This window comes from Calidris pugnax, unplaced genomic scaffold (genome assembly GCF_001431845.1).
Source record: "Calidris pugnax isolate Ruff unplaced genomic scaffold, ASM143184v1 scaffold27, whole genome shotgun sequence".
In the NCBI taxonomy this organism is placed as follows: domain Eukaryota; kingdom Metazoa; phylum Chordata; class Aves; order Charadriiformes; family Scolopacidae; genus Calidris; species Calidris pugnax.
The window spans coordinates 7502826-7516300 of record NW_015090893.1 but is presented as its reverse complement, the minus strand read 5'-3'; the positions used below and the strand labels follow the sequence as shown (position 1 = coordinate 7516300).

At 46.9% G+C, this 13475-nt stretch overlaps 1 protein-coding gene across 3 annotated transcripts in view; it reads left to right on the top strand.

Annotated features, from left to right (window-relative positions):
- The window catches only part of NEURL1B (neuralized E3 ubiquitin protein ligase 1B), a 163909-nt gene that overhangs the window by 127249 nt on the left and 23185 nt on the right, over positions 1-13475 (top strand). The window contains exon 1 of one of the 3 annotated variants that reach the window (XM_014948256.1): positions 7-48. The exons of the other annotated variants lie outside the window; for them this stretch is intronic. Coding sequence (XP_014803742.1) covers positions 18-48 — 31 coding nt within the window. The 5' untranslated portion in view covers positions 7-17. Of the gene's footprint in view, positions 1-6; positions 49-13475 lie in introns of those variants that run through there. 3 annotated transcript variants of the gene reach the window in all.

Below are 13475 nucleotides of genomic sequence, written 5' to 3'. Positions count from 1 at the left end.
CGCCGCCGAGCGGAGCCATGGGCAACACCGTGCACAAGACCCTGGCAGGTACCGGCGGAGGTTGGGGGTGTCTGTTGCGGGGAGGGGGTGCGTGTGTGTATGTGTGCGTTAAACGGGGTGCGGGGGAGCCGCGGTGCCCCGTCCCGGGAGATGCTGGGGGAGAAACGGGGGTGAGCCGGGGCGGGCGGGATGGCTGTGCCACCCCCGGGTCTCAGCCCTGCAGCCCGGGATAAGCCGAATATTATTATTTTTTTTTTAAATATTGTTATTATTCTCGTTATTTTTAACGTTCCCCACCGGGAGGGGCACGGAGGCGGGGATGCTCAGGTGGGGGGGTACAGCTTCGCCCATGTGGGAGCTGCAAAATGGGGTGAAGCGGAGCTGTTCTCCCAGCTGAAGCAGCGATCCCCAGCCCCTCAGTCCAATCCTTTCTTCTAGAGGCTGTCTTTTTCATTACCAGTCCCCCATTCCTCCCCTCCCTTTTTTTTTAATCCAACTTTTTAACGTGGTGAAACGTTAGTTGCTCGGAGTCACCAGAGGAAAACTGTTTGAAGGCAGGTCTGAAATGTTTGGTAGCCTGCCCTGGTTTTAAACTGCCTTTTTAGCGAATTCTTCTCTTACACAAGATATGTACAGATTCTTTTCCTTTGCAAGTTCGTAAGTGTGGGGCTTTTTTCCTCCTCAGAGAGTCAGTGCACAGTAAAAGCAGTTGGTCTCTATAGAATCAACAGTATTGAATTACTGAGCCCTTGCCAGTCTGTATCTTCAGCTAGTTTGCTTTTCTTTTCCTTTCTGCTCTTGCAGAGCTCCTGCGTTGCATCCTTTGTACTTTGGCCTCTCATAAATAAAAAGGGTATTATTAAACTTATTTAAAGAAGCAGGAGGACCTATTGAATACACACACATGCCTCCCTGTAATCAGCCAGGGAGCTGAATATAGAAATAAAGAGAGGAATAGATTTGCATTTGGATGTGCCACATATTGTCTTTGCAAGGAGAGGGTGCTTGGGACCTTCAGGGCACAAAAGAAAGCTGCTAGGCTTGTGGTTTAGCCATGAACCTGTGATTAGATTTCTAGTTGCATCTCTTCTTGTTCTCTATTACGTTTAAATGGGAAATTAGCTCCTTTCACAATATGGAAGTTTTCATTTTTTTTAAATACCTCACTAACTGGCAAATAGAGGCATTGTAAAGAGTGCGTGACCTTGGCGAAAATCCATTTTGTGGGTCAGCTTTTCAGCTCGAGGCAACATCCAGGGGTGCATGCAAAAAAAAAAGACCTGGCAGAGCCAGGGAAATATCCTTGGGTCAGGGGAGGTCACCTCAGTAAGGCTAGAACTTCCCAAAGAAAAAATATCTGTACCTGCTGGGACGTGGGATCTAGCTGTGAGCTCTGTTCCAGAAGGCTGGGAGTTGTATCACTGTTCTGCCTATTGCTAGAACAGTCTCTCCTGAGCAGCCTTCATATGCACAGCCTTACACACGTGAATTTAAAAAAAGGGATGACATCAGTTGTACCGCAGTTCTGTGATTAAAGAGTTCCTAGCGGTGCTTTCAAAAGGAGTTGTTAAGAAAAAGGAAAAGTTTGATGGAAAGAACTGAAGACTTGATTGATGTAGACCTCCCAACTCTAACATTGTTCTGGTGGCCTAGAAAATTTCCGTCCAGAAAATCCAGCCTAGAAAATCCGTCCTGCCAGGTGGAGACCGTCTGCAGGGATTGCTTTGCTGGGGATAGTCCATGTGCAAACATTTGTCAAATTGCGCAAGGCAAAAACACGCAGGACACTTGAACACCGTTTGCTAATATGCTGGAAGATGCTGAAAATGTGTCTTTTCCTCAAACTCAGCTGTGTTCAGTTTTTAGAGTAATGACAGTTAAAAGAAGCTGTTAACCTGTGGCTGCAGAAGAGATTTTGGATGTTTGCAATTGGAAGTTTAGAAACGTATTTGTCGAGTTGGACACAATTCAGCAATTTTTCATATTGATGTGGTCGGATGCGTTGTTTGTCTTTCATTATCCAAATGGCATTACGGAGGGAAGCAGGTTTAGAACTGTTCTTGGAACGGCCCTTTTGAAAATTATAAAGTTTTTCTGGAAGACTGCGTTGTTGGATGAAATCCTACTTATAAATGCTATGACTGTTTAGAATTACTCAAAGATAATCAATCAGAATTAAGTCTTTCCTCTTCTTTGTCCAAAATGCACCTCTTCACCCTGACAGACTGAGCAATGCACTTCCATTCTTGTTTTTACTAATAGAGGAATTGCCCTCCCCTGTCCCATTGGCTGAAGTAGTTTATTTAGTAAAAAAAAAACCCAAACTGGAACACCCCCAAACTAAAATTTGCCTCCCTGTTGTGTTAAATCGATTAACTGTAGAAGCTTACAGATGTTGTTCCCCTTTTGTTGTTTCATTCACCATTAATAGCTGAAGGTGGAAAATGTCTTTCCATTCTGATCAAGTGTAGAGGAAATGTGGGGGGACCGTCATCATTTGGCTCCTGGAAAAGCCAAACAATCAACAATTCAGGTTTTATATAGAAATGGAAATACTCTTCTCAAATAGCGGAATTAAATTTTAAATCCTATTGAAAGCAGTTCGACTCATTTTTTATGCCTAAGTTTGATTGAATACGTTTTCTGTGCTTGTTGCATCTTTAAATCCTTGCACAGCCTCAGCCTTTCTCTCCACGTTTCCATGCAATGATACAAGAGCACACGCTATCGGTGCCGGAGGAATTTGTATCAGGAGCTTGGGAAACTTGTGTTTGCCAAGAGTCTGATGGTTAACACACAATGGATGGAGGCTTTGTCAAATTAACAGCGAGGTTTCTAACCAGAGTGGTATTGAAATGAGTAATAGGCTGGGGCTAATGAAAGGCAGCTTCTATATTTGAACCGGTTGAGGAGGCATTTGAATGGAAGAGAGCTGAGATGTGTCAGATACGCTTAACAACGGTCCTGAGGTGGTGGTGGAAATTGCTCGTATCTAGATGACAGCTCAATGATACGTGACACATTCCTCCGGCAGGATGGTTGCCTCCTGCGGCTGGCCGGGCCCTGGAGGGTGAGCAGGAGCTCCTCGCCTTTGGGCTCCTCCATGGTGCCGGTCCCAAACGCTCACCCTTTGCCAACCCTTCTTGTATCTCCAGTGGGAGAATCTCCCGCTCCATCTCCAGCGCCGTGTGGGAATTTACACATGTTTGTCCGTATTTTCCTGCCTTCCCGCTGCCCGTTGCTCGAGACGGTTTGCAGGCAGGTGGTTAGGCAAGAGTGAATTCTTTATTATCGAGGCACGCCGGTTTTCTGTTTCCTACAGGTGACAAACTAGGTGTGCAGCATTACAGCTGATGGGTGGAACTTGTCCTGACCTGCAGAGTGGGCTGGGAGGCCGCGTGGATGCTGGTGGTGGATGGGTCACATACCGACATCGGGCTTTATGGCTGCTCCACGGAGGAGTTGCTCTCTTGAGTTAACTCACTGGCGAGCGAGGCAGCAAGCAGCACCCATCTGCACCCCAGCATCATGGATGGTGCTAATTTCTCCGTGCTAATTAGCTTTCCTTAGCAGACGCTTTCAACAGGGCTCCAAAAATGGTTAGTAGCCAGATAGGGTCATGAAGCCTTCCGTGAAGATGTGGGGAGCCCAGCGGGACGTGAGGGCTGGCAGGCTGGGAGAGGTCAAAATTCTCCTGACCCGGCGAAGCCCCTACATGGAGTTGTGAGGTGCAGGAAAAAGCGAGGAACAACGTCGAGGAGAGTTGGGCAGGCAGCAAGTGTCCTGGCGGTGCACGGCAGCTTGTCATGGTGGGGTGAGCGTGGACAACTGCTGCCATGGGCAGGCAGGAGGCACTTGTTGGCCAAAGAACGAATAAAGGACTTTCCAGTTGGGATCCAGTTGTTGATCCTGGCCCAAATAGGGTCATTGGTATTTAACAAAGGAGCCAAATTCCCTTTTAAGAATCCGGCTGGGATCTGGTTGCAGTGCTTCTCCCACAGCCTTCCTCACAACTGCGAGGAATACCAAGTATGAGTGGCATTTGTGTCTGGTAAACACAAGGGAGAATGGGGCTTGTTCTGGCAGAAATGACTTCGATTTCTTAGTTTCAAGAAATTATTTTGTATTCTTAATAATAATAATTAACCCTTTCTCAGCAAGTCAGAAATCCCAAGTTTAGGCTTTCATTGGGCTGATGGTGGTGGTTGTAGGGTCCTGGTTACAGTAGAGCAGCAGGAATTTATAGCTTGTGGGTAAAATGTGATGTTTCTGTGTATCCTTTTAAAAATACTTATGCCTGTTATCATAATATATGCAATTCTTTTGTATGAAATGAATAGCAAAAACCACAGAGTGGGAAGAGATCTCTGTGCCTTATCCAGGGGCTAAAATCTCAGCTTCAAGGAGCATTTTCATTTGGATTTGTTCTCTGGTCCCTCCTCCCCCTCCAGTTGCTAGTGATATACTGTAGGAGGAGTTCTCGGTATTGTGCGTAGGGAATGAGTTCACTAAATTGTTTGGTTTGGTTCCAGTCTGACTTCAACAAAACTACAAAATAACACTTCAGGTTGTTCTGGTTTGAGTGAAAAAGGTACCTGTTCAGACCAGTTTTTGGTTTGGGTTTGGTTCAACTCTGATCAGCACTGATTACAGGTGTTAATCCTGCCTCAATAACAGCCCCATTTTGCCTGTTTTTCTGCCTCTTTTAGTCTGGGACTTCAGGTTTCTAGAGTCTGTCGTTGATTTTGCTGCTGACTCCCTGTGTCACCGTAGAGCAGGTGGCTTTATCGGAGTCTTGCTTTGTATGTAGGAGAGGTAGGAAACACTGCTTGGCTCACATGGGTATACGGGAGTTAATTAATTAACATGCAAGCATGAAGCAACTCCAGGAGGAAGGTCATAGAAGTGAAAAAAAAAAAAGAAAAAGATTAATTCGCTGCTTCTTTTGTAGCTTTCTACTTTTCCACTCTTCAAAAGGAAACCCGTGAAACGGCTCAGCCTTCCCTGTGATTTAGAGCTGGAACAGGTTGATCGTATACTGAGGACTATCTTTAACCAGCCTCACACAGTACATACCCAAAAATGTGCTGCAGCCAACTGGCGTGATTAATTCAGCGCTACCATCGGCATCTCGGCTGTTGAGTCTGGAGAAACAACTGTACTTGAATGTAGGAAGGCATCACCCGTCAGGATGGTGCAGCAGGAGCTGTGTGTGGTGCCCCGTGGCCCCTGTCCTGTCACACATTGCCAAGTGTGTCATTAAAGAGAGAGCTTCTGGTGGCTCTCCACTCTCACCCTGCATAGTGCTGGGCAGGTGCCCTCTCTTCTATCTTATTGTTTATGCTCTAGAGGGGAATTGCTTTACTGAGAGGTGGGGTATCTGGCAAACAGCTCTTTTTCCCTTTTATTTCTTTGGAAAATTGCCGCAGGTCGGAAGGACCCGTGTGTCACCATCTGACCCTACTGTAGATGCTTAAAAGCACAGCCCTGAGTCTGTGTGTGTAGGCAAAACTCTTAGAGAGCCCTCACCGCAGGCAAAGGAAATTGCTGCTTCCCAGCACGTTATGATTTGTCAGCCTATGGAGGTGCTTAAGGATGTTAAAGGTGTTTAACTTCAGGCAGTCAAGTTTGAATTTGCGGGCATTAGTGTTTTCTTGACATGAAAAGGATGAGTCACCTTGAAGCTTATGCCATGCTTCTCTTCCCATTCTAGTAAGGATCCTCCTTGCACTTTCAATCGCTTTTCAATTAGGAATGCAAATGAGCACGCGTGTCCTCATTAGCTCCAGTGGATTTAGAATTCAAGCTCAGTGAATTTTGGAGTTGTGCTTTTGGACAGTCAGTGTCCTGCTGCACAGTTTGCCTTGGAAGGAAAGATTTTCTTTCCCATCAGCATCCCGCTGTTTATAGAGCCTATCTGCGCGAGTCGGTAGCTAAAATAAGAGCAGGCTTTCCTAAGGTGGAGTGTGCATGTCACCGTGATGGATGTGGTGGGTTCAGAGAGAAGCAGGGAAGCAAATCTGCTGAGGCAGGCAGGAGTAGAGCTAGCGAGAACCCTTTCATGAGCTGCAAGATGGGGTGAGGCCAGGTGTGATCCCCTGAAACACGTGTCAGATCCCATCTGAGTTTCCTTATGGGGAAGGTGTGTGCAATCTCCTCCGTCTCTTCTCTTTGTATTTCATTTGGTCTTATCTCCGTTGTTTGTCTTCTTTCTTGTGCCTGGAGCAGTTTGGCATCCCGTGCCTGCTTCTTGCCACGGCGGCCAAACCGCAGGGCTGACTCACGACGTGCACCATCCCTGCTCCTAATGAGCTCCTCGGCCACACGCTCATTTGGGGCTTCCTGGCATCAAAATAGAGTTTGGCCGGTGAAGCGTTCTCCAGCCTCTGCCCTGAGGGCAGATGTGTGCTCTCTCACCAACAAGCCCAGAAAGATGTGGGAGCCCCAAGGGCTGTCGGAAGGGACCTGGCTCCGTGTCACATCTGGGGGAGGCTTTTCTGTCTGCGGCAGCTGGAGAAGTTCTGCTGCATTTCCATCCTTTGTTCTGTATTTTCTTTTAGGCAGCTTCTCCACTCTTGCCCTTGGCGTCACTAACCTGCTGTGTGCAGGAGGGGACTGACCCTGCATCAATGGTCCATGTGTCTGTTTGATGGCCCCGGTGCTCTTAGGTTGTGAGGTGCAACCACTTCTCTGAAAACCTCCCCATCCCACCTCTTTTCATACTGCAAATACAGCAGGACTGCCCAGAGGCATTACTTGGGGCAGTCCCTTAACAATGGGCCTTTAGACAAGATGTGCCCAGGGGAAGACATCCTTGATGGAAAGGAGATGCTGTTTACTCTAGGTTGTTCCATGTCTTGAGGATGGCTGTATTTTTTTCCCCTTCTATGTTAAAAACCATGAATCACTGGCACCGAGACGTCTGGTTGAAAGCTGTATCTCAGCGTACCCGTGCTAGCTTTTCCCTTCAGACCTGGATGCTCAGTTGTCTCAATTATTGAGTGCTGGAATGTTAAATTTCTGGTGTCTGAACAGTTGCAGCGGGGCTTTGGGGAGGAGTGAGGGAGGGGAAAGTGATTTCTTGCTTGTTAATTTATTTTTCCCCTCTGTGTCCAGGGAGATATCTTCCTCTGCTTTGTGTAAGCAGGGCTTGCTTTCCACCCAGGAGTTTTTTCTCTCTTGGTGCTTTCAGACCTCTGGCAGTGCAGCAGCTCAGACATCTCCTGTTGAGAGGATCAGGCCCCATCCCTTTCCGTGCTCCAGCTCCGTGCTCCACCATGTCATTTTTACCTTTCTACACCAACAGGACTGGTGTAAAGAAACCAAATTAGAAGATAAGAAATGACTTCTCACTTGCTGCTGGAATTACACGGGAAGATTCTTTGAAGAAAAAACATTTTAACTGCATTTCAAAGATTTTCAGTGCAGCAGGGAAATTACATTTAGAACTTTTTTTAAGAACTAATGATGCTTTCTAGGGAGAAAAATGGATGGAGTTGTGTTTGTAGAGTAGCTGGGTAGGTAGTTACGTATAACAGGATTTGTTTTCGCATTTTTCTTGTTGCACTGTGAATATTTACATAATAATGAGACTCTTGTACTTTAGGAATTCTTCTGTGTTAACCATCCATTTGTCTGTGACTCCAGATTTCTTGTGACTGCACTCCTGATGGCATCATGTCTTATGGCTATGTGGGAGAAATGAATAGATCACATAAAAGCAAAGCTCTTATTTTTCATTGCCCGTGTGGCAACACAGGGAACAGCCAGTCAAGGGAGACTTACCCTGAGTGAAAGTTTTCCATCAGGTTTCCAAATGTCAGGGAAAAAAGTTGTTTGATTTTTGTCCTCCTCCATAACTCAAATTTGAAATCTGCCAAGCCCTGCCTTGACAAGGCAAAGATAAAAGACAGAATATCCCATTTGGCAGCAGAAATGAAATAATTTCATTCAGGTTTATCTCTCTTTCCTCAGCGATAACTAACACTGTGGCAACAGCTTTTCTCAGCCGGTTATCTGTTTTGGTCTCATCAGGGCACCAGCTTCTCAGCTTAACACGTTCTGTAATTTATGGAGTGGAGTCCAAAAGTTATCTCCTTGGTGTGATGCTAAGGTTGAAAGCATAATTCCTAATGAGGGGAAATTGCTATTTCTTGGGGTCTTGAACTTGACAAGGTTGGATAGAGGGGTTTTGGTTTTTTTGGTAACAGAAAACACTTGGGGCTTGAGATCTGTCTGGTCTAGTGTCCTGATGGTCCCAAAATTGCTGATAGGAGGAGCAGCTAAGAGGCTGCAGTACAATACAGGCTTTTTAGGAGAAGACAGGACCAGGACCTTGGAGACAAGCTCTCCAGAAACCAGCCGGGCAGGTTAACACTGAAGGAAAGCCTTGATGGAGTACAGTAAATTTGGATATCTGTGTCACTGGAGGTCTTGAAGAACAAGTTTGTTGTTCATCAGTTAGGAATGGCATTGTTAGAGCTGGTCCCATCCGAGGGTGAAGGTGGGCTAGGTAATCCCTGCAGGCTCCTGCCAAAGAGAGGTGCCCCCAAGAAACAAACGCCTCTTTAAGGGGCTGTTCTTTGGCAGTGCTTTCCTCAGGACACCATCAAAAAGTCTTGATTACATTATCCTGCAAGGTGAAAGGGTTTCTGAGTATGAAAACTGAAATCATTTACTAACTGGCTCTTGCTTCACATTTAGTGATAAAGAGCACTGACTGGTATATTGCGCCGTGGCCATTGTGCTGGCTTATAAAACAGAGATAACTTTCATCTGATGGTTCATGGGGACAAACTGCACAATGGAAAGAGTGTTTAAGTGGCTCGACTTTTATCTGCCGATCAGTGTTGGGTTTGCTCTGGAGCACGGTGCCCCTCAGGACTCCGTGGCTGACTGGTGAACATGGCCCTGTGCTGGACAGGCTGGGGATGAACCTGCGGGGACACAGGGACACGGCATGGGGTCTCTGCCCTGATGAGGCCCCATCTGGAGCACTGTGTCCAGTTCTGAGCTCCCCAGTTCAAGAAGGTCAGGCAACTGCTGGAGAGGGTACAGCAGAGGGCTACAAAGATGATGAGGGGCATAAAGCATCTCCCTTATGAGGAAAGACTGAGGGACTTGGGTCTATTTAGTTTGGAGAAGAGAAGGCTGAGGGGGGATCTGATCAATGCTTATACATAAAGGGTGGGTGTCAAGAGAATGGGGCCAGTCTTTTTTCAGTAGTGCCCAGGGATAGGACAAGAGGAAATGGGCACAAACTTGAATATAAGAAGTTCCACCTAAACATGAGAAGGAATTTCTTTACTTTGAGGGTGGCAGAGCCCTGGAAGAGGCTGCCCAGGGAGGTGGTTTAGTCTCCTTCTCTGGAGACATTCAAAACCCACCTAGGCACGTTCCTGTGTGACATGCTCTGGGTGGACCTGCTCTGGCAGGGGTTTGGACTCTATGATCTCCAGAGATCCCTTCCAACCCCATGTGATTCTGTGATTCTGTCTGCACGAGAGCTTTGTGGGCAGAGAGAGCTGAAAAATAGAAGTTCAACATTGAGACCATGTGTGCAGGGAAGGAAAGCTCCATGCCAGCAGAGCTTCCCTGCACTTGCATGGAAGAAGGCTTGCAGATATTTTGGTGTGCCAGGCATTTTGGTTTATCTCTCCTGGAAAGGAGATGTCCTTTGAAGAGTACGAGGCAGATCTTCACACTGGCATCTGATTTGTGAGTCTTAAATAGCAATTACTGGGTGATTTGCCAGCAGCAGAACAGCACTGCTTGTGCTGCTGATGTGATCAAAGGGAGAGGGTGAGAAGGACAGATGCTTTGCAAGTCAGAATTTCAAGGAAATCCATCTCGGTTAAAGATTATAAAAACTGATCTTAGCCAACAGACTCTATAGCGTGTCTTTAAATACCTCAGCCTTGAGCAGCAGTCTGGACCGAGTCACGCCTGGGGATTCCTGTTATTAGGGGGTATTATGAGGGCTAGGAAAAGACAGAGCAAGATACAACCACACACACACACATAAAAAAGACCAAATGCTGTGAAGTATCCAAAAATCAATTTTTGAGTCTGGGTGTTGTTTCCAGAGATGTCTGATGAGTGGTAGCTGTAGCCTGGCTGCAGTTTGTCTTGCCCCTCAGCCCTGGCAGTTGCGCGGTGGGTGCTGGCCCTGCCTTGGCACCACCACCCGGTGCAGGAGAACTTGTCGCGCTTCACCGTGTAGGTTCAGAGATCTGGCAACAAGTGCTTTTGCGTAAGACCTTTTGTATACATGGGATTGTGCAGGAAGAGATATTTATTTTTTTTTTCTGAAATAAGAATGCCTTCTTCCAAATTAGCTTATTTTACTGCTTACGTTACCCGCTTTGAAAAGGCACGTGAACGTGCCAAATACCAGTGTCTGCCCATAGATACTGCCAATAATGAATCTGCTGTCCATTCGCACCCTGCTTCATTCCAAAATAACTTTCATGTCTAGACAAAGGATGCAGCTCACCTGCAAGGCTCGGCTATCCCCTCTTGTTCATTTTGCTATTGCATAGTGAATAAGATATTAATTTATTTTAAAGGGTTCCAAGAAATGCCTTTGCAACCCCAATGTTTATGTAAGAGAGAAAGAGAAATTCATAATTTATTGAATTTGTATGTGTTCTGCTGGGATTATTCATTGGAGAAACGTACTAAGTGATTTTTTGTATCCTAGTAACCAACTGTGGTTGCTTTTCCATGAATAATCTTTGTAGTTTAACTTGACCAGCCAAATCTAGAAGGGAAAATTCAAGTAAATTAAATTTATCAAGGCAAATAATTACAAGGCACAGATAGCTTTTTGCAGGTGAAAGAGAACAAAATTTTTTCTCCCTCATTTAACTACATAATAATCAGATTGACAGATGCTGTCTGGAAAGTCTGATTTTACCGAGTAGAACAATAGCGGAAGTTTGAGTTGTAACAAAATGAACTTCAAAACTTGATTTATTTAATATTCATAATTAATGAATTGCTTAAAACGGTTCTTTCCTCCCTCAAACAAGAAATGTGATGGTTTTCAGCACTTCTAATAGCAGTGCAGATTATTTCCCTTCTATGTTACGGGGGTGCCAGGGTGCGGAGCCCAGGGTTGGTGTCCCCCATGGCTCAGAGTTCCTGGCCTGTGAGACTTAGTAAAATGCTCTGCAAAGCCCTTTCTCCCTGAGGTGCCAGCCCCACGTGGAGCAGCTGGAGTTTATCACTTGATAGAAGCGTTCGCATTTTTCTCCTTTAAAATTTATTTTCATTAAAAATTAGACCCTTTGCGAAATTGAGTTTCAAGGGATCGTGTTTCTTTTGAGATGTCTCTTGCTCTTGGAAATATTAAATGCTAATTTTAGAAGCAAAACAAAAACAAAAATTTGCTTCGCAGCTCCCTGAACATGTTTACTATTTCTCCCACCCTCTTCAAGCATTCAGCTGACCATCTCTAAGCAGAGGGCAGAGGTACATTCCTTCCAGAGAGGTCAAAACCGCTTCTCATTTTAAAACAAACCATTTTCAAACCAGCTTTGTGTATGCATTCCTGTTTAGTAAATGTTTATACACCCGTGCAAAATACAGCACTCCTGTAGATACTGAAATCTATGGGCACGCCACTAGAATCAATCACCAAACCACGTCAACCAGCCCTTAGCTGGTGGCTCAGATGTTCCTCTGAGATGAGATGAATGGTAGAGCCTCATGAGACAGTCCCAGAAGGATGGAGAAGCTTTCCTCGTGTGTCTCTGCAGTGTGCCTGTATTTCCCCCTCCCCAAGACAGGAACACAGCCCTACCTCAAGCTGTCCCTGTTTCCTCCTCTCCAATGGACTAAAGGTGATGGGCTGAAATGGTAGGTAGATCGGTGCCGAAGACCCTTCTGTGCTTATATTCCTGCGTTTTCCCTTTCTGTACCTGGTATTCCTGTACAGAGCCAGGGCATCACTTTGTGATGTCAGGGCAGCAGGTTGCTGTTGTGCACCTCCAGGTGTCATTCGTTACTGCACACTCGTCACCTCAGGTCTCTGCCCTGCTGAGTCAACTCAACGCTCTTCCAAAGCTCTCCCTCTCTTTTTTGTAATCTTTTTCCCCGGGGCTAAGAGCAGCCCTGGGAGCACTAGTTGTGACCTGTCTCTCTCTGTGGCAATGAAGGAGTAGCTGAAGGGAGTGATGGTGCCTTATAGTTCACCACTTCGCTGCCTTGGAGGGTTGTGGGGTTTGGGACCTGAAATGCTTTTTCTCCAGAGAAGTGGCTGTTTCCCCGAAGTGGTGTTTGGGCAAGGCATGGCTGGTGGCAGAGGGGGTGTCTGGGGTACAGACACAGCACTGCTTGGGATCCATGCTAGGGACTGTGGTGGTCAGACATGCCAGCAGAGCTCCATCCTTCTGGTGGCCCCATGCAACCCTGGGTGCATGTGCAGCACCAGGGCTTTGCCCAGTGTGGACATGCAGGTCCATTCCCATGCCAGGGGAGGCTCCTGGTGCTGCTTCTGCCTTGGAGAGGTTCATGGCTTGGCTGGGTCTGCAGGTATTGCCCCACCAGCAGCTCCTCCTTATTCGGCACCACCTCAAGCTAATAAGATGCTGTTTTTCAGCATCTTGTGCTCTCCAAGCAAAGAAAGCATTGCAGTCAGAGAGCTTTTATATGTCATTAATACATGACCATATGGCACTGCTTGTTGCAGGTGAAGGCTCCTGGTGGTTTAGCAACGGCATGAAACGTTTCTGCTATTGATCCTACTTGACCATGGAAGCCTAAAAAACCCTAATGGGACACAGGAGGACATGTTGCTGTCTCACCAAGCTCTGCGAGCATAGGAAGCTGGGCTGGCAAACATCCCTGAATTTGCTGTGGTCAGGCAGGCACCTGCTCCAGCCTGGAGGTGGTCCCATGTCCCAGGCTCTGTCTGAAAAAAACCCACTGTGGTGCTAATGAAGGGGCTTTCTCATTAGGAACCAGTGTTTTTAAGCGTATCAGCATGCACAGAAGCATGGAAATGGAGGGGGTAAGGAGGGCTAGGTCGGGGCAGGCATTTGGGGCACGGTGTGCATCCCAGGGGGATGCTGAGGACGGGCTGTGCCACTTCCCGGCCTCTTTCCCTCCTAGTATCCACCACGAGCAGCTCTTGCAAGCAGCAGGCTGGTTTCTCCAGCAAAGGGTGATGAGTTTGTCTTTGGTGGGTGCTCTGGTGTGCCTGTCCATCAGGAGAAGGTCAGACAAGTACCAAAGCACATGCACGCCTTGCCGTGGCACACACAGCACTTAGGTGCTGGAAGTCCTCCGTGGACCTGAGCCAACGGCGCTGTGCCAGGGTGGACATTGGCCACCGCCATTTAGATGGTTTTCAGGGTTATTTTTAGCCATCTAGAGTGCAGCTCACTCCATTGAAGCCAATTCCTCGATGTGCTGGCAGGCGAGGGGTTGGGCAGACATGCCTCCTGGGGGGGAACGTGCTTTTCCGTGGG